The 17,657-nt window shown below is 37.0% G+C and overlaps 3 protein-coding genes and 1 pseudogene across 3 annotated transcripts in view; 2 read left to right on the top strand and 2 right to left on the bottom strand.

Annotated features, from left to right (window-relative positions):
• Positions 1–5,268: 5,268 nt before the first annotated feature.
• Positions 5,269–7,384, bottom strand: LOC101303753 (annotated as a pseudogene).
• Positions 7,385–7,514: 130 nt separating this feature from the next.
• On the bottom strand, positions 7,515–10,582 carry LOC101303740. The gene is made up of 5 exons (XM_004306982.1): positions 10,383–10,582; positions 9,394–10,014; positions 9,004–9,092; positions 8,288–8,387; positions 7,515–7,906 (listed from the first exon to the last, which is right to left on the bottom strand). Exons 1-5 carry the CDS (start codon positions 10,539–10,541, stop codon positions 7,727–7,729), a joined length of 1,149 nt encoding a protein of 382 aa, XP_004307030.1. The 5' UTR covers positions 10,542–10,582; the 3' UTR covers positions 7,515–7,726.
• A 622-nt stretch (positions 10,583–11,204) lies between these two features.
• Positions 11,205–13,678, top strand: LOC101302978 (GABA transporter 1-like). The gene is made up of 7 exons (XM_004306979.1): positions 11,205–11,426; positions 11,499–11,729; positions 11,816–11,913; positions 12,121–12,310; positions 12,380–12,510; positions 12,618–12,851; positions 12,968–13,678. The coding sequence occupies exons 1-7, from the start codon at positions 11,336–11,338 to the stop codon at positions 13,346–13,348; spliced, it is 1,356 nt and encodes a 451-aa protein (XP_004307027.1). The 5' UTR covers positions 11,205–11,335; the 3' UTR covers positions 13,349–13,678.
• A 1,714-nt stretch (positions 13,679–15,392) lies between these two features.
• Positions 15,393–17,657, top strand: part of LOC101303462 (GABA transporter 1-like) — a 3,387-nt gene continuing 1,122 nt past the window's right edge. Inside the window, exons 1-3 of the mRNA XM_004308489.1 lie at positions 15,393–15,611; positions 17,107–17,337; positions 17,467–17,564. Coding sequence (XP_004308537.1) covers positions 15,479–15,611; positions 17,107–17,337; positions 17,467–17,564 — 462 coding nt within the window. The 5' untranslated portion in view covers positions 15,393–15,478. The remainder of the gene's footprint in view (positions 15,612–17,106; positions 17,338–17,466; positions 17,565–17,657) is intronic.

Below are 17,657 nucleotides of genomic sequence, written 5' to 3'. Positions count from 1 at the left end.
AGGTCACCAAGCTATAAATCTTATTACTTGCATGTAGCTAGGAAGTTGCCGTTTGCAGCTCCACGCCTTCAATTTTAATGACTTAAATGAATAATGTAGTAGGAGTTTAAGTTGTAACTTTTACATTTCTTCTCAAAAGAAAAAAGATTGCTGAAGGTAAAAGAGATCACATGCATGGTAGATGGTACTCATTTCAATCATTTTCTGGTAGACTAATTATTGTTTTGAGTTGTGTAGCAAAACGTGGCATGAAGTGGAAATATGGCAGAAGCAATTGAGGGTTTAATTATTTTGACTGTGGAAGCAAGGGTTGCTTAGAATGTGTACAAGTAGTAGAGATATGCACGCACACAAGAAGCATATATGTCTATGGTCTAGAACCTACGTAATCTCCTGACAACTCAAGCAGTAGCTAAAGAAAAATTCATCATTTCTCGCCAAAAAAAAAAGAAAAGAAAAATTCATCATTGTAATGACTCCATCATTCCAAGTTTGAATGATTGTGCTACTCCAGTATTTTACCTAAAATGGGTTCCTTCTATTCTTTTATTTCTGTTTTTGGTGTAAAATCATATAGTAACTAACAAGAATAAAAAATCGCAACTATCGTTTATGGACTGCATGCAGATCGATATATAAGCCATAGCGCCGCTGACGCTCTCTATGAGGGACAAATCGCAGCTATTGTACTGCCTCCCGTACTATCCTAGCTCTTCCTCCTACCATCATATCATCCTCCATCGAAGACGTTACCATAAGCTTAATTTGCGGCTTCCTTGGCCTTGGCAAGTGTAGATGTTATCGACATCTCTCATTTGAAGCAAGATGAAGAGATCACGTCAAATGCGTGAGTCTATTTAACAATCTCTCTATAATTTTCTAATGGTTAGAATATTACTCATTTACAGAGATTTTCCTGTAATAAATTATAATCATCATATAAACCAAAATGAACACTTTTTTTTTTTATTTGAAAAAAAGAAAATACAAAGGAATTTGTGTGTGTGTGTGTGTCTTGGATAGCTAAATGCGATTGTGATTTTTGAATGACCATGCACCAATACATTAGGTGCATAATTGGCAAGAATCCTATGTCTGGGTCAAACCTTGGAGCCTAAGCTTAAAAAGGTAAAATAACAAGATCAGGTAGTAGATTAGTGATTGTGATAGTAGCTTGATTAATAGACGGATACAAATCATTTCATTAAACTCATCTTTTTTGTTTGATATAGGTGTGAAAGTCATGGTTGATAGCACATCATTTTTATGTAATAACGATAGGCCTCAACTATTCACTAATCAGTCCACTACAAATTGTTATACTTTAGAGACAAAAGTGTGATAATTAAACGACCACATGCATGTGTTTGAGTTGGTGAGTAAGAATCAAGGTGTCAAATCCTTACAGAAACCATATACCCAGGTTCGAAACTGAGGGTGTTAATCAAGATCAAACGGTTTCCTCAAAATTAACCAGCTGAGTATGCATTTGAAGGGTTGATAGCAGACGCCAGAGCAGCGAGGGGCTAGACTAACTCACCTGATTTCCGCTTACCTAGTTTGGATCGGAAGACTATGGGAGAGGCATTGGGCTTAGAGCTTATGCCTTAGGGGGTGCTTGTTGCAGGCCAGTGAACTAGGTCTCTTTAGGTCGAATAATGATTTTCTATTTTACACGTAAAATGTGAAAACGTAAAATTTATGTTTTCATTTACATATTTTCGGAAACACGAAATTATTTTCTAGAACAAAGACTATAAGAGCATCTCCAACAGCTTCCCTAAATTCTTGAAATTCTCTAATTTGGAGAAGATTTTGGGTGTTTTGTTCTAACAGATTTCCTAAAACTTTCTCCAAAATGGAGAATGTGATGAAAGAGAAACCCAAATTGCTCAAATCTGCAGCATTCTCCAAATTTTATAGAAGGATTTGGGGAATCATCTTGAAATCTCCAAAATAGAGAATCTATTGGAGTTGTAGAAGAAAAATTGCTTGAAGCATTGACTTTTGCTTCCCTATAATAGAGAAATTATGAAGAAGCTGTTGGAGATGCTCTAAAAAGAGAGCAAGTATTTACTCTTTGTTTCTTCTTCTTGTATCTTTCTCTCATCTTGAGTCAATTTTTTTTTTTCCATCACAAGCAAACTCTATCAAAATTTATTTTATATTAATTAGTTGTGCTCCGTTCAAGAACGATTTGAACAACATGAGCAATTGTAATTATCGTCTTGGTAAGGTATGCTTTTGAGTTCACTAATTTATTGAAACAATATTTTTTTTAGAGCGAATAACGATATTTTAAAAATGCTGTAAACGAATACATTCTCATTATTCTTTGCATTTTTGTATGATTTTTGTATGGTTGTACCGAATGCGTCTTTATCGATTTTGGTTCAAAAATTGTTGTTGGACTAAGATACTAGATACATTTTCGGATCTCATATATACAATTTCGAGGCATTTTGTTTTTTGCAGTTCCTTTAGGTTTTTCGTTGTTGGCTAGTAATAATCTGGCTTTGGACAACTTATTTAGTGCTTTGAATTTTTGTTTAGGCAAATCTGCTCATTGATTTGTAATATGAGAAATTTATGAATCCATTTAGCTTGACGCAATGACGTCGTTTTGATATATTCAATGCAACCTGATTATGTTATCTTACGAGAAAAGACAAACTAAGAGGTATTTAAGTTTCATCATCGAGCATTAGGTCTAGAATGTCTCAGCGCTATGTATTGGTTTGTTTTTTTTATTTTATTTTGTTGATTGAGAAAATAAGAACATTACAAGGAAAAGCCTCGATGCCTCCTTCAACCAAATCAAATTGGAAGCGACTGAGGCGGAAGCTGAGAAAACCAAGTAATACAATGAGACACTAAATAGCCTACATCTGCAAGGGCGTCTGTTAGAAAATTGACTAAAAAATATCGTTTTATATATCTGATTCGGCATTTAATATTATTTTAGCTTTTTAGTTTATTTTGGATTTTGTTTGCATTTAACCTATGGGCTTTTAGGCTTGGTTGTTAGTTGACTTAGGGTTTAGTTTCTCCTATATAAGGAGCTTTTATCAGTTGTAGTCGTTAGCTTTGATATTAATAAAAACCCTTGAGTTTATCTCAATTCACTGGTGGATTTTAAATTCTCTCATGGATTCGAGAAAACCAGACTTGTGGATTCAAGTCGCCGTTGGTGAATTCCAACATTTATATTTATGCTGCATCATATTGGTTTGTTCTTTAGGAAAAAAAAAAAAAATCGTATTGTAAGCATTATATGTATTCTAAACACCAGTTCAACACCTTTTACCAAAAAAAAAAAAAACACCAAGTTCAACACTTTATTTGTCGAGGGATGTTATTCAACTAGGAATTAAGGCAGGATTACAATCAAATTTGAGGGCATCTACAATACAATTTGGTGGCTGTTGATGCCACTCTTGGTAATGGTCAGAGTCGTCAGACTCATAGGCCAAGTTTGCCAATTTATGAGCCACCTGGTTACATGTCCTAGAAGCAAAGCATACCTCTACATCCTGTAAACTTTGTATCTCAGGTCTGATGTCTAGTACTGCACTACTGCAGCATGTAAGACACTGAGATTCCTGCCAGGGTGGTGAATATCTTGAACAGCCAATAAGCAATCAGATTCAATGATGATGATTGTCAGTTGCTGATGTATGATAAAATCTATAGCTTTTCTGATAGTTGTACGTGCTGAGCTGAGGCAACATGTTGAATTGATTTACTGAAGGCTGCCACAAAATAACCATTTTTATCTCGCAGAACCCCACCAACTCCTCCCTGAGTGAGAAGGCAAAAAAGCTCCATATCTACATTTAACTTTGAGGCAGTTGAGCTTGCAGACCATCTGTCAACTGATTTGGTTCTGGTGGTTTTAGTAGAGCATCTAGCTTTGTGAAAACTCTTCTAACCATGTCAACTGAGGCAGTTTGACATTTACACACCCTATTTTGTTATTCACACACCATACCTATTTTTCTGTGAATAATATTCTGAGAAGAGAACACTTTTATTTATGCCCTTCAACTACATACTACATATAATGAAAAAGGACATTTGCGCATATCAAGTAGTACTATGAACAATATCCCGTCGGTCAGCTACTTTCAGAATCCAATAAACTTGATGATAACCACAACAATTTGGCCATAAAGAAGATGATAATGACTGGACAAATTAAAAGACTTGTGCATTGTGCAGTTCAGTGTTGGGATTATTGTTGCCGCATTGTGCTTATTATCAGATCAAGTCATCAAGAGAAGCATTTGCGTTTTGCTTCTTCAGCAGTTAAGAGAAGACATCAAGATCATCCTGATTGGGGGTTTTACACTTGAAAGTATCATATGGAGATCTTCTGAAAGCAACTGATAGATTCTCTTCTCAGAATTTGATTGGTAGTGGTAGCTTTTAGTCTATGTATATGGGAATACTCCATGTGGAAGAAAGAATTGTTGCAGTGGAAGTATTTAATCGTCAAAGTTCAAGAGAAATTTTATAGCTAAATGTGAAGCCTTACAAAGCATTAAGCACTGGAATCTTGTCAAACTATTAACTGCCTGTGCAAGTATAAATTTCCAAGGAAATGGTTTCAAAGCTTTGGTGTATCAGTTTATGATGAATGGAAGTTTAGAAGAATGGCTACACAGTTGAGCTGAAAATGTAGCTGAGGCTTCCTCTGTACAAAGGGTATTTGAATCTATTCAGAGGGTAAACATTGCCATTGACATAGCTAGTGCTCTGGTTTTATATGCAAAGTCTCTTGCACAAGCCAGTAGCTCATTGTGATTTATAACCTAGTAACATTCTCTTGGACAATGATATGAACGTGTGTGGTGGTGACTTTTTTTTGTACTGGTTCTAGTGTTTGGTTTTATAGTAAGAACTAAGACATGCCACAGAAACTTATGGATTAAGAATACATATAGGATTGGAATATGCACATTGCTTAGGATCTGCATATGAAGCTTGTAAGCAGTCTTATGAAGAAAACTATTGCTCGGTACAACTCTAAGTGCGTCTGAAGTCACTGACTATGATGAAGGCTAGGAGCTGAAGAATGAGGTCCTTTAGCTCTATTCCCTACTTAGCAGCGAAAAGGACATAAGAATCTTCAATCATCTCTGAAATCTCAACCAAATTTTGATAAGGGAAAAAAACTCACCTAACATATTTCTAACTAATTAAGGGGACCAAAGAAATTGAATTCATTGCTTTGCAACATTATTTGATATAAGAATATCCATATGACTAGTTCTGTGAAAGTTCTCGGCTGCGCCTGGCAGCAGCAACGACTGCATTCATCAATATTCCACGAAATCCACCCTTCTCCAGCTCATGAATGCCAGTAATGGTTCCACCAGGTGATGTTACATCATCTTTTAGCTGACCTGGATGTTTCCTAGAACTAGTAGCCATAGATGCTGCTCCTAATACCTGAAAGAAAGAAAGAAAGAAAATGAACTGAAGACAAAATGGCGAAATCAGAAATCCTCGTAACAAAGAATCCAAGAAGAACAAATGGAAGTTGCATAATGAGGCATGCGCAGAAGAATCAATGGAAATTGCTATGAAGTTCAAGTACATTATTACAATAGAATCTGGAAACATGCAAATATTTTTATAATATCTGGAAAAATTAAAATTTTAGAGTTATCTTTAAGATTTCAAACCCACTGAATATTCATACACAGTTGAGATGTAAAAAACTACCTCAATTCTTTATCTATTTTTTGTGTGCAGGTAATAGGGTTTAACTTTTTACAGTATAGTGATTACTTTGGATATATTACATGCAATCCCTTTTGTGCAACTGCAGTGTCGAAATTGAGAGATATAACAGGCACATTTCATATGCACACATAATCACAGAGACACAAGATGGTGATTGCTTTAGTATATATATGTCATTGACTTACAGTTTGAGATGCTAGACCCAATGCAAGTTCTAGCTCGCGGTAGACCTGCAGCAACTCCTCCATCTGCCAAAGCCTCTATAGCCAAATATATATATATATATATATATATATATGCAGGACCACTGCCACTGCAATTTACCGAGACATATAAATCAAATATGCAGGGAAAGAGAAACAAAGAATTATCATTTCACTTATTTTTGAAGTTTTGTAGTTGTTATAAGAGATAAAGTTAAGATACTGTACAGTGCGAGTTTAATTCATGACTAGCAGTTACATGCCTTAGGCCAGTAATCGCATCAAACAATTTTTCATCCGCTTTCCATATCTTGCGTACTGATCCAAATAATTTAGCTATCAAGTCTCCATCTTGTTCTGTTGCAGCTCCTCCCAAGCTCAAAACTGTTTGAACATACAGTACGATTAATAAATTCCGATATTCATTCAACTCGTACGAACTCTCGACACTAACTTAAAAAGAATAATAAAAGGCAAAGCAAATTTGAAGAATGTGAGGCAAGAGTTTGAGAACCCATAACCATTAAGTTTATGACAAAATAAACCGGATAATTTTCTCCAATATCGTATTATAAACTTGTCATCCAACCAAATGCAGCAAGGCAATCCACATGTCATACCGGTGATACCACCATGTATGTTTAGGGTGGATAGCTCTCTTGTTGTAAGCTTTTGTTGAACGAAATGAGAAAGGAAATAGTATGGGCTTTATTTAGTATGTTGAAGTGTGCTACATATTCTCATAAATGAACATACTAATTTAAAGATAAAATCATTTTACACATTTTTGTTTTTATGGAACGCCTTAGCCTCAGATTTAAAAATAAAACGATGATAACAATATGAAAGAAAACAAGAAAAAGAGAAAAAAAAAACATCAGAGATAAGATAGTCGAAGTACCTGATGCTGCAACGCCAACAGCAGAAGGAGTATTGGGCATTACCCTGATAAATCGACTGTGACAGGCCCAATCCTAACGAAGATGGAACAATTGGTAAGCAAAACACAACAAGCCTCAAGGCCGAAGACTTGAATTCCATACTTTTGTAAGAAAGACTGAGAGCTCAAAGTCATATGTGAAACTTCAAATTAGAATAAAAAAACAAACGAACCACAAGACATATATGAGCATGAGCAATGCACAAGAGCATGAGCAAATAATGAGCAGCTATACCAACATTATCACTAGTCTTCATTCATTAATAATGCCTGATCGGACGACTCCTCTGGCTATACCAACATTTTACCTGCTCCGATGAAGCCAAGCCTGTTCATCTCCGTCGGGATGGGTAAAGCCTCCAGTGCTGCACTCACCTACGTACTTGTTTCGGGTTCTCTCGTTTTATACGGAATTCATAGAGCTTGGGTTAATAACTAATATTTGACTGTAGAATTCGATTAAAGGAACGAATACATAAGCTGAGGACATGGGAGATTGTTCATAATTTGGACATGGGAGTCTGTCTTTGTCTTTCGAGTAAAATAGAGAATACCCAAAAACATCCAGTTTTGGTGGTAATCAAAAGCTAGGAGTAATGAAATTCTTAACCCAAAGAGGGAGCAAGGAACTTTGCTTTTTGTATCCATAAAAATAATGACATATACAAAGTCTTACAACCCTTTTCAAGTGTTACTAAGAAGGACAAAATTGCACATAAACCTGGATGAGAAAATTGGCAAGTCCAAAATGAGAGAAGTACTTCAATGTTACAACAATGCTGATGAAACAGACATTTGTCGGCTTGATAAATGGTCCGGCAAGTTTCGTGTCTTAAGCAGTAAAAAGGCTATGGACTGATCCAATCGGAAGAGTTTGCACCACTGGTATGCACGCACGTCTAAGACAATCATCAAAAACAACTGTACGGCTTGTTCTGGATATATAATTTCGGATGGAATTTACTTTATCAAAATAACCTTGTTTATGAAAAGACTCCAGTCCATCAACGATCTGTTCAACAACAATTTGAGAGAATTAAAGTTCTGATAAAGTAACACTTGCATAGACACTAATGAAATATAGTGCACCTGACAGTCAAAAACACCTAATCATCCTATACACAGATCACTAACGAAAGATTCTGCTAAAAGTGTCACATGTGAACTTAGACAACAAGTTATACACAGCAGTAAATAAAAAAATACAACAACAACAATAACAATAATAAAAGAAGATCAGAAAAGAATTCTCTAGGAACCATATAAAGCTAGAATGGAATTATACATGCCTGAGTTCCAATATTCCATAAAGTAAAGTTAATAGGAAAACTAAAAGGTGAGGATATAAAAAAGTGCAGTTGATATAGTATAATAAATACAATCAACACATTACCAGCCAAGAAACCCCTGATAGATCAATGGCCTTCAAGGAAAGAAGCTCCACGAGCCTCTCAGGTGTTGAGATCATAAACTCAGGCTCCGAACTCTTCAGACTATTTACAAAACAAAGTTTCAATCAGAAAACAAATAAAAGGAAAGTGAAAAACTGTATATCAAAGCATATGACTGCAATGGATAGAGAAAGGCAATCACTCTGTGCAAGAAGTACATGAAATGCTATGGTGTGTACAGAGAGAGAGAGAGAGAGAGAGAGAGAGAGAAGCATAATAATGTCGAGAATAAGAATATTCAAGTGATGAACTACGCTACCAACTACCATTGAAGTGATTATGACATACAGATGAACATACATTCTATTAATACTGGAACTTTCATTTCACCAAAATGTAAATATAAATGATCAGAAAGTAACACACAATCAGACATTGCACACTTATAATCTAGTTAAAAATAACCTGAGCTGCCTCTAAAAGGCCATCAATTTTGTAAGGCTTCATTATAATCATCAATCATGAACAAAGTTCTTTAATTGGATGAGAAAATGAATGGGACTATCCAGCCACTGTCCTTGAGTGTATTAACTCAGAAAAGTAACTATTGGCTAAAGATCATGCAAACTTCTATAAAATGTGAATCGCTATACAAAATATATCACCAAAATGATTTCGCTGTGGGTGCCTACTTTAAAATAGCAGAGTTGAACTTTACCCTTGAATCTGGTGATCTAAGGAAGCACCAGGGTGTATACTCACTGTATGTATTCCAAGAACCTTCAAAGGTTTGCACACTGAACGTATCTGATGGTCATAATCAAAGAAGAAGAAAAGCTAATCAAATAATTGAATAAACACCACAAAGCATAAAGGTTTGTGAACTCATGCAAATGGTATCAATTATTATAGACAATGTGTAACAAATCATGCTTAAATTTTCTTTTTTTCCTTTTCATGTCCCCTTTTCAGGGGGTCACTTCTATGGAGACAATACTGAAAGTAAGATTAGCAGTATTCCATCAGTAATTGCATATAGAATTGAAAAAAGAAGTTCAATTGAAGCAAATAAAGATTGATGATTGTTAAGCTTCTAAATGATACAAACCTTGGCGGCTTTCTCCTGAGATGCAACAAGGAACAAAAGAAATGGACTGGTGGCAGATGGACCTTCTTCATCCTTTCTAGAAATTGAATCAGCAGCACTGGAAACAATCCATGCAATTTTCTCTATTGTCGAAGAAGTTCCACTAGTCTCTAATATATCCTTCCCAGCAGAATAGCATTTCCAAAACTCAACTCCCCAGGTACTAACAAATAAAGGCTTGCCCTCCTCATTACAATAGGTACCATCACAACGCAGTGAATTTTCAATTTCATTCAAACACCGAATCAGATACTTGGATGGACAATCTGAGCTTTCGCAGGCCTTTTCCTGTTCCCCACTCAGCTGAGCCTTTGTCTTTACTGAGTCTATTCTGCTTTTCTGTACTGCGCTATCAATAGACGATTTCTTCTGCTCATTCTTCACACTCGTCACCTTCATATTTTTCAACCCCGGATTCTTCGCCTTCTCGTTCTTTCTCATAATTTCTTTACATTTCTCCCTGAGAAACTCAGTCTCGTCCCTATGCGGAAGCATGACCTTCTTGGTAACTTTTTCAAAATCCTTTTTACCATTCCTGTCATTGAAGGGATCCTCTAGTGTAGGAAGGCTAAAGCACATACCCTGTAATGCCACAATAAGATTTACGTCGGGTATTCGGATCCACAATAATCAGTACATTCGTAAATTATCAATGATTTTACTGAAACAAATGTCCATTCTTAATGATTTTACTTGATTCCTATAATATCCATCTTTAATTAGCAATAACAGAAATAAATCACAGCCCAAAATAACAAACAAGTAATATTCTCTATGCTTAATCTGCTACACCAAAAACGAATTCAACAAAAACCTAAAACAAATTAACATATACTTAATTTTCCACCAAAATCATACAATTTTTTTTCTTTTTCTTAGCCGTAACATAGAACCGAGTTGAAGAAAGCAACAAGAGGAAAAGGTAGAACGACGTCGGATTGAAGAGGTACCTGGCATTTGCGGCGTTTGCCGGACTGGCGGCGCTTCTTGGCGGCGATAATGGAGGCGACGCGAGCAGTAACGGAGGAGGAAGAGCGGTCGTCCTTGCGGAGCTTCTTCCTGTTGGCCTTGTTCAGCTTCTTCCTGATTGCGTCGTCGCCTTTCGCCATTGAAACGCTCAGGCTCGGAGACACAGGGGCGGCCTCTTCTTCACTACTCTCTACTTTCGGGGGAGGTCGGCGGTTTATACCTTGTGCTTCTCTTCGGGGGTTTAGAGACGAGGGTAGTTTGGTCAAATTACATTCTGCTGACCCGACTGTGAGCTGGTGGGCTATTTTATTTGGACACGCATGGATCATCTTTGGGCACCATACACTTGAGCACTCAATAATTTGGATCGGAACAAGTGGAAATTGGACAGGACTAATGAAATTAGAAGGTTCAAGGTTGTCGTTGGCCGGTTAAATTGAAACAAATAGGACTAAGATGATATTTCACCAACCACCATTACAGGTGGTCGAATTGATAAGAGTCTACGTGTGAAACTCCTATATCCAGATTCGAATCCAGCCGACGTTAATTAGAGTGAAATCTCAATTTATTTTTGATGGCTAGAGGGGAGGAAGCGTTCTGATAAGATCTCTCGATACAGATTAGTCTCTGGGCCTGAAAAGTCTTTTAAGATACCGTCGTTGATACTATAAAAAAATAAAGATAAAAAAAAACCATGATATTTCACCCAAACCTCAAAGTAGTAACTGAATCTAGTCCTGTAATTAAGCGGTAGTGCGTGAGCAATTATATATATTGCGTTCCTCACTTATGATTCAGTCGATGTAAATGGTTCTTGCTTTGTCTATATCCTCACAAAAGAACAAAATATTTTCTCTCTTGTTGCTGGGTAGGAATCGATCTGTGGTTGTTAACTGGTTGCTAGATAGGGTCATAATATCCTAATAGAATTATGGAGCCAGTAGTATTAGCAACAGAGGAAGAGGAAGCCAACACTCCAAAGAAACTTGATGCTGGAGCTCTATTTGTGCTCAAATCCAAAGGTACTAGTTAATTTTATAGCATCCATCAATATGTTTATGAGCATAATTTAATTAACACTGATGTGATGATAGGGTCATGGTTGCACTGTGGATATCACTTGACAACATCAATTGTAGCTCCTGCACTCTTGAGTCTTCCCTATGCACTTTCCCTGCTGGGATGGTTTCCGGGCGTTATATGCCTCACTGTTTCAGCTATGGTAACTTTCTATTCATACAACCTTCTGTCCTTGGTTTTAGAGCACCATGCTCACCTTGGTCAGCGCCAGCTTCGCTTTCGAGACATGGCCAGGGATATTTTGGGTGAGTATCTTCACTTGTGATTGCTTGGGACTTCCCTGTTGATATCATAAGCAGAAATAAAAGAGGGTTTATGGTCAATTTTACAGGACCAAGATGGGGAAGATATTTTGTAGGTCCGATTCAATTTGGCCTATGCTATGGCGCAGTTATAGCTTGCATTCTTTTAGGAGGACAGAGCCTTAAGGTCAGTTTTCTATTTCCATCAAGGCTTTCTAAAACCTGCAGGCTGTTTGCCTTGGTGAAGCAGTGAAAAACTGGAACTACATATATTGATCTGCATAATTATGTCTCCCAAAAAATATCCCTCTAATGTTATGTCAGAAACTTAGCATCTGAAGTTTTCTAACTATGTTCTTTTGTTTTCTATCCCTCCTGATTCCTCTTATGCAAGTATATATTTCTGCTCTCTAGTTCAAGGCCAGAGACCATGAAACTCTACCAATTTGTTATTATATTTGGTGTCCTAATGCTAGTATTGGCACAAATTCCATCCTTCCACTCCTTAAGGCACATCAACCTAGTCTCTCTGGTCCTTTGTGTTGCCTATAGTGCCTGTGCCACAGCCGGTTCCATATACATTGGTAAGAAATGGAAGAACAAGTATTGTCACCACTAGTCCGGATCTGATTACTATTTATATATGATTGCAGGAAATTCGATGAATGCTCCTAAGAAGGACTATTCCTTAAATGGAAGCAAACAGAACAGCGTTTTCGGATCCTTCAATGCTATTTCAATCATTGCTACCACATATGGCAATGGCATTATTCCTGAAATACAGGTTTTCAAAATTCCTTACTAAATGGAAAATGTTATTTTTGCTTGGTGGATTACTGGATTCAACTTGGATAGTACAAACTAAGATGCACGTACATTTTTTCTTTGCAGGCAACTATAGCACCGCCGGTCAAAGGAAAAATGTTCAAGGGATTATGTGTATGTTATACGGTTGTACTTTCGACATTTTTCAGTGTTTCTATATCAGGATATTGGGCATTTGGTAATCAGGCCAAAGGTACTGTTTTACTTAATTTCCTAGTTGATGAGAAGCCTCTGCTGCCAACTTGGGTTCTCTTGATGACCAATGTCTTCACCTTCTTGCAAGTATCAGCTGTTAGTGTGGTACGTAGACTGACTGAATGTAAATTTTTATTTTGAGGTGACTAAAACTTAAGGATATGAATTAGCATTTAACCACATGTTTCTGTCTTACTAAACTTTATAGTTGATCTACACAGGTTTACTTACAACCAACAAATGAAGTCCTCGAACGCAAGTTCGTCAACGCGAAGATTGATCAGTTCTCTGTTAGAAATGTAGTGCCAAGGTTGGTTTATCGATCATTGTCTGTCGTGATAGCCACAACTGTTGCAGCTATGTTTCCTTTCTTTGGAGACATCAATGCTTTAATCGGAGCATTTGGTTGCATTCCTCTCGACTTCATATTGCCGATGGTGTTGTACAATGTTGTATTCAAGCCATCCAAGTACAGCCTTCTTTTCTGGGGAAACACAATAATTGCTTCAATATTTTCAGCATTAGGAGTGTTGGGGGCAATATCTTCAATCCGTCAAATAATTCTTGATGCTAACACCTACAGTTTGTTTGCTAACGTATAGTGTGTAAGGCTTTAGCTTTTCTGATATAGAGGACACCAACTGCAAACTCGATCTTGTTGCACATTCCTAAATTATCAGAACTGTTTATGTTCATGTTTATATAATTTTGCTGGATGTCTCCAAAAGCAAAAGAAGCAAGAAGTTAGCTCATGAAGACTGTTAGAATGGTTATAAATCTTGAAACCTCGGTACAAATCGTGTAAGAGGACCTCAGAGGTTACGCGAGAATGCTCAAAATAGGTGACTAGCTTCCTGATCAGGGCAGGGCATTCATCTGATGAGGCCATGTTGGACACTTGGATCACACTATATATGAACATTTTTTATGTATGTGTTCTTTCTATGAGGCAGATTTAGTGACACTAAACTGCAGACTAGCTCACTGCAGAAGGCTAATTAGTTAATTGCCAGAACAAAATTGCCAAGATTGATCGACTTGAATCATTTTATGTATTTGGAAAATTCCTTTGAAGTTTCAAATAGCTAGCAACAAGCAGTTAGTAAAGTAGTTGTGTTTGATGATAGAGGGAACTTGAAATCAGTCAATGGATGATGCAGAAACAAATCATGCGCGCCTGCAGCAACCTACAAGGTCAAGCTGACTGCTAAAAATAAATCTTCCATTAATTGTCTTCTTTGGAAGATTAATTTATGGTACTTATCACTATCAGGGGTCACTGGTCAGAAGCAGAGGTGGCAAGCGGGCTGCAAAGTACGAGCACTGCACGTTTAAAAGCAGCCCGGCACGGCCCAAACCCGTTAACGGTCCGGCCCGGCCCAAGCACATTATTCTAATAGGTCAGGCTGGGCCTAGAAAAATGAGCCCATGGGCCCGACCCGGCCTGAGCACGATAATTTTAGGCCCACGGCCTGGCCCGTTATAAATTTTTTTTTTCTATTTCTAATATAAAAATAATATATTTATAAATAATAAACTTAGTTTTAAGTGTGAACAAAAAACTTATATACTAATAATTATTTATTTCAGTATAAATTTGGATTCTCGTAGACTCATAAGAAGTTTTTGCCTAAAAATTTATTAATTGTGAATAATAAACATTTATCACTTATTTCTTTAGTTTGTTGACAAAGAAAAAATAATCGATAGATTATATGAGTCGGGCTGGGCCTTACATTTGAGTAAATAAGCCGGCTTAAACACGGCCTGAAACCCAACTTAGCGGGCCGAGCCGGGCTGGGCCGGCCCGTTTGCCACCTCTAGTCAGAAGTCCATGTATACCAGATTGATCAAGCACTTCTCACACACACGCACACATGTGATAGATCGATTTGCCATAGTCAATGATCTTCCATATGTATCTGAATTTCAAGCCTCCCGCCATCTGGGACTAACAAATATATTACAGATTATTGGCAAACAGAGTCAGAGAAATCTGAACTTAATTAAAAATGAATGAAAAAGTAAAACTTAATAAAATAAATAAAAACCTGGGCATCCAAACTGTTGGACCAAGTCTCATTTCTTCAAGCTTAATTTTAACACCTTCCATCCAAACCAACTTGATTCACCATTTAAGTTGAACTAACTAAAGTGATTATGCATCCATGACAGCCTCAATTGGTCGCTAGCTATTAAGAAAAGAGAAGGCGCACGCAGTAGAACGTGCTATGACTCGGTCAAACTCGACTGCTTCTAGAGACGAGACCCACTATTCTATGATAAAGATTGACATTCACCTCATCACCTGTCTGGATACAAACATAATTGCGGGAGGAAATCTGTAAAGAATTTTTGGCACTTGCATGACTGCATGAGTGTGAAGTCCGGAGTTGTATATAAGTGTGGCACTGAACCTCTTTCTGTAAGTAGTCCAAAACAGCATTCAACCAAAGTAGCTCATTCTTTGATTTTCTGAGGTCTGATTTTCATTTATATATGTTTGCATTTATAGATATATACATATATAGCAGCTAGATCGAAGAATCTAGTCGATCGGTCTGTAGTGCATGTGGTTGACTTCATAGAAGCTATCAGCACTCTTTCTTACTGCATGCCTTATCCTTATTTATAATCTGTGTACACTGCAGTTTCTCTACTCTGTATATATATATATATATCAAGTCTATAGTCGATCTTCCAAGAACACAAGGAGAGAGAGAGAGAGAGAGATGGGAACTGTGGCTGCTCCATACAAGATGGAATTAGCATCTGAAGTTGATCAGAAACAAAAGGGTGTCGTGGCCGCCAGCAGCCCTCCGAAACAGCTCGACGCCGGAGCTCTCTTCGTTCTCAAGTCGCAAGGTACGTTAGTGGCCGGCCGGATCGGAACTCGATCACTAGCTAGCTATATGTATATGATGTTTGATTAATTCATCATGAACAACAATAATACCATTTTATTTCTCCAACTAAAAACTGTATATATGAAGCTGTCGATAGATTTGATCACTGAATTAGCACCGGCCATTATGTATATCGATCTCTTATGCAGTCATGCCTGGCCTATAAACAATATATGATACAAGAAGACATGGACCGAACTAGAGGTGGGCCAGGGTTTGCTGCAGCCCACCTCACTTTTTTGGTGAGAAAAATTGGGTATATATCATATATTCATATATACTATATGTCTATATAGCAGCAAGCAAATTGAGTTGTGAATGAGAAAGTTGAACTGAGAAATGAAATAGTTGAGTATCTGAGCAAATCGAGTTGCATATATGAGAAAAAAAATGAGCTGAGAAATTGAGCAAATTGAGTTTTCTTTGAGATAATTGAGTTGAGAAATTGAACAGACTTGTATTGAAGATGAGGTTTGTGTATATTTGAGTGCTTGCAACAGTTTAACGAAGGTTCAATGATATGTTTTAGAGTTTGAAACAGTAATTGAAGATCCAGTATTTTCTTCAGATTTGTGTTGTGAATTGTTGTCTGTACTGTGGAATTTTATGTGAGTTTTGTCAGAAGTTTCGTTTTGGTTCAAATTTGCAGATCTTGAAGCATTTTGCAATGGCACCACAACAAAGTATTCCTAGTCTTTCTCATTCTGATGTGCATTCTCTTCTAAGCATTATATGCGTTTTGGAGAAAGGAACTTTATCAAATGGAGCTTCTGATTTCAATCCACTCTAGTGTTTTATAAAGACCTCAAAAAAAAAATTTGGCCTTCGCCCAATAGAAAGTATGCAAAGAACTTTAGCCTACCTTAATTCTAAATCCTGGTTCTGTCCCTGCAAGAAGATCATACATTAAGGTTAACTACGAAGAATATGATTACCTCATTGATAAATGAAACTGTTAATTATTAGCTATGTTCGTCATCTGCTCCCAGCAAATCTTTGCAGTTAATAACTTCTTCCATGTCAACTTTATTATTTATATATCTTGCTATTATGCATCTCTGTGTTCCTGTAATGTTCAACTAGAAAGTATACTTAGCATCTTAATTAACCACATTCAACAGTGGAAATAAATATCTTTAAAGTTGGTTTGTTTAATTTTTCACCGTTATATTTACATTTGAGGGTTGAGTATGATTTTCTTAGTCAATTATCGTTGAAAATAAAAGTAATATTCTCAACAACAACAAAAAAAAAACATGTAAATCGATATTATTAAGCAACGAACAAATCAATTTTACTAATAAATCACCACTTCTTCAAAAGAAAATTCTAGCTACCAGCAACTAGCTATAGGCCTATAGTTGCAATTTTTGGTATCCTAAGATGTTTAATCACATCTTAACCTCTCTAAACTTTATATGTGAATTGATGTTTTTTGCGTGGTACATACACAGGGTCATGGTTACATGTTGGGTACCACTTGACGACATCAATAGTGGCTCCGGTGCTTCTAAGTCTTCCGTTTGCGATGGCCTTGATCGGCTGGGTTGGGGGAGTCATCTGTGTAGCCTTGGCAGCTTTGGTCACCTTCTACTCCTACACTCTTCTCTCTTTAGTTCTCGAGCACCAAGAGAAGCTTGGCCATCGTCAACTTCGCTTTCGAGACATGGCCAGAGACATCTTAGGTTCGTATGTGTGCTATTCATTCATACTCGATCTCATAATGAGTTTGTTATTCTACGTACACATACTCTTGTATGTTCTCTTCTACATATCTGATCGAGTGAACATATATTGCATTTGTTTGTTTATAGGTCCTGCTTGGGGTAAATATTTTGTTGGCCCTCTGCAGTTTTGGATATGCTATGGTGCAGTCATCGCTTGCACATTACTTGGTGGGCAGAGCCTTAAGGTCAGTGCCTCAACCTATACTTCACAACTTCACCATTGCCAGTATTACCAGCGCCTCATATATGAAAGTTTTATCAGGCTCTCTCTCTCTCTC

Source organism: Fragaria vesca, linkage group LG7, assembly GCF_000184155.1.
Source record: "Fragaria vesca subsp. vesca linkage group LG7, FraVesHawaii_1.0, whole genome shotgun sequence".
Classification (NCBI taxonomy): domain Eukaryota; kingdom Viridiplantae; phylum Streptophyta; class Magnoliopsida; order Rosales; family Rosaceae; genus Fragaria; species Fragaria vesca.
The sequence above is the reverse complement of the archived record's forward strand: the minus strand, read 5'-3'. Positions and strand labels throughout refer to the sequence as shown.

Excerpts from the sequence above, each read along its gene's own strand:
- LOC101302978 (XM_004306979.1), top strand. The coding sequence starts at position 11,336 with ATGGAGCCAGTAGTATTAGCAACAGAGGAAGAGGAAGCCAACACTCCA. Across the intron at positions 11,730-11,815 it reads CATGGCCAGGGATATTTTGG|GACCAAGATGGGGAAGATAT; the intron begins GTGAGTATCTTC and ends TCAATTTTACAG. Across the intron at positions 11,914-12,120 it reads TAGGAGGACAGAGCCTTAAG|TATATATTTCTGCTCTCTAG; the intron begins GTCAGTTTTCTA and ends CTCTTATGCAAG.
- LOC101303740 (XM_004306982.1), bottom strand. The coding sequence starts at position 10,541 with ATGGCGAAAGGCGACGACGCAATCAGGAAGAAGCTGAACAAGGCCAAC. Across the intron at positions 10,015-10,382 it reads GCAAACGCCGCAAATGCCAG|GGTATGTGCTTTAGCCTTCC; the intron begins GTACCTCTTCAA and ends GTGGCATTACAG. Across the intron at positions 9,093-9,393 it reads CTCAGGAGAAAGCCGCCAAG|ATACGTTCAGTGTGCAAACC; the intron begins GTTTGTATCATT and ends TATGACCATCAG.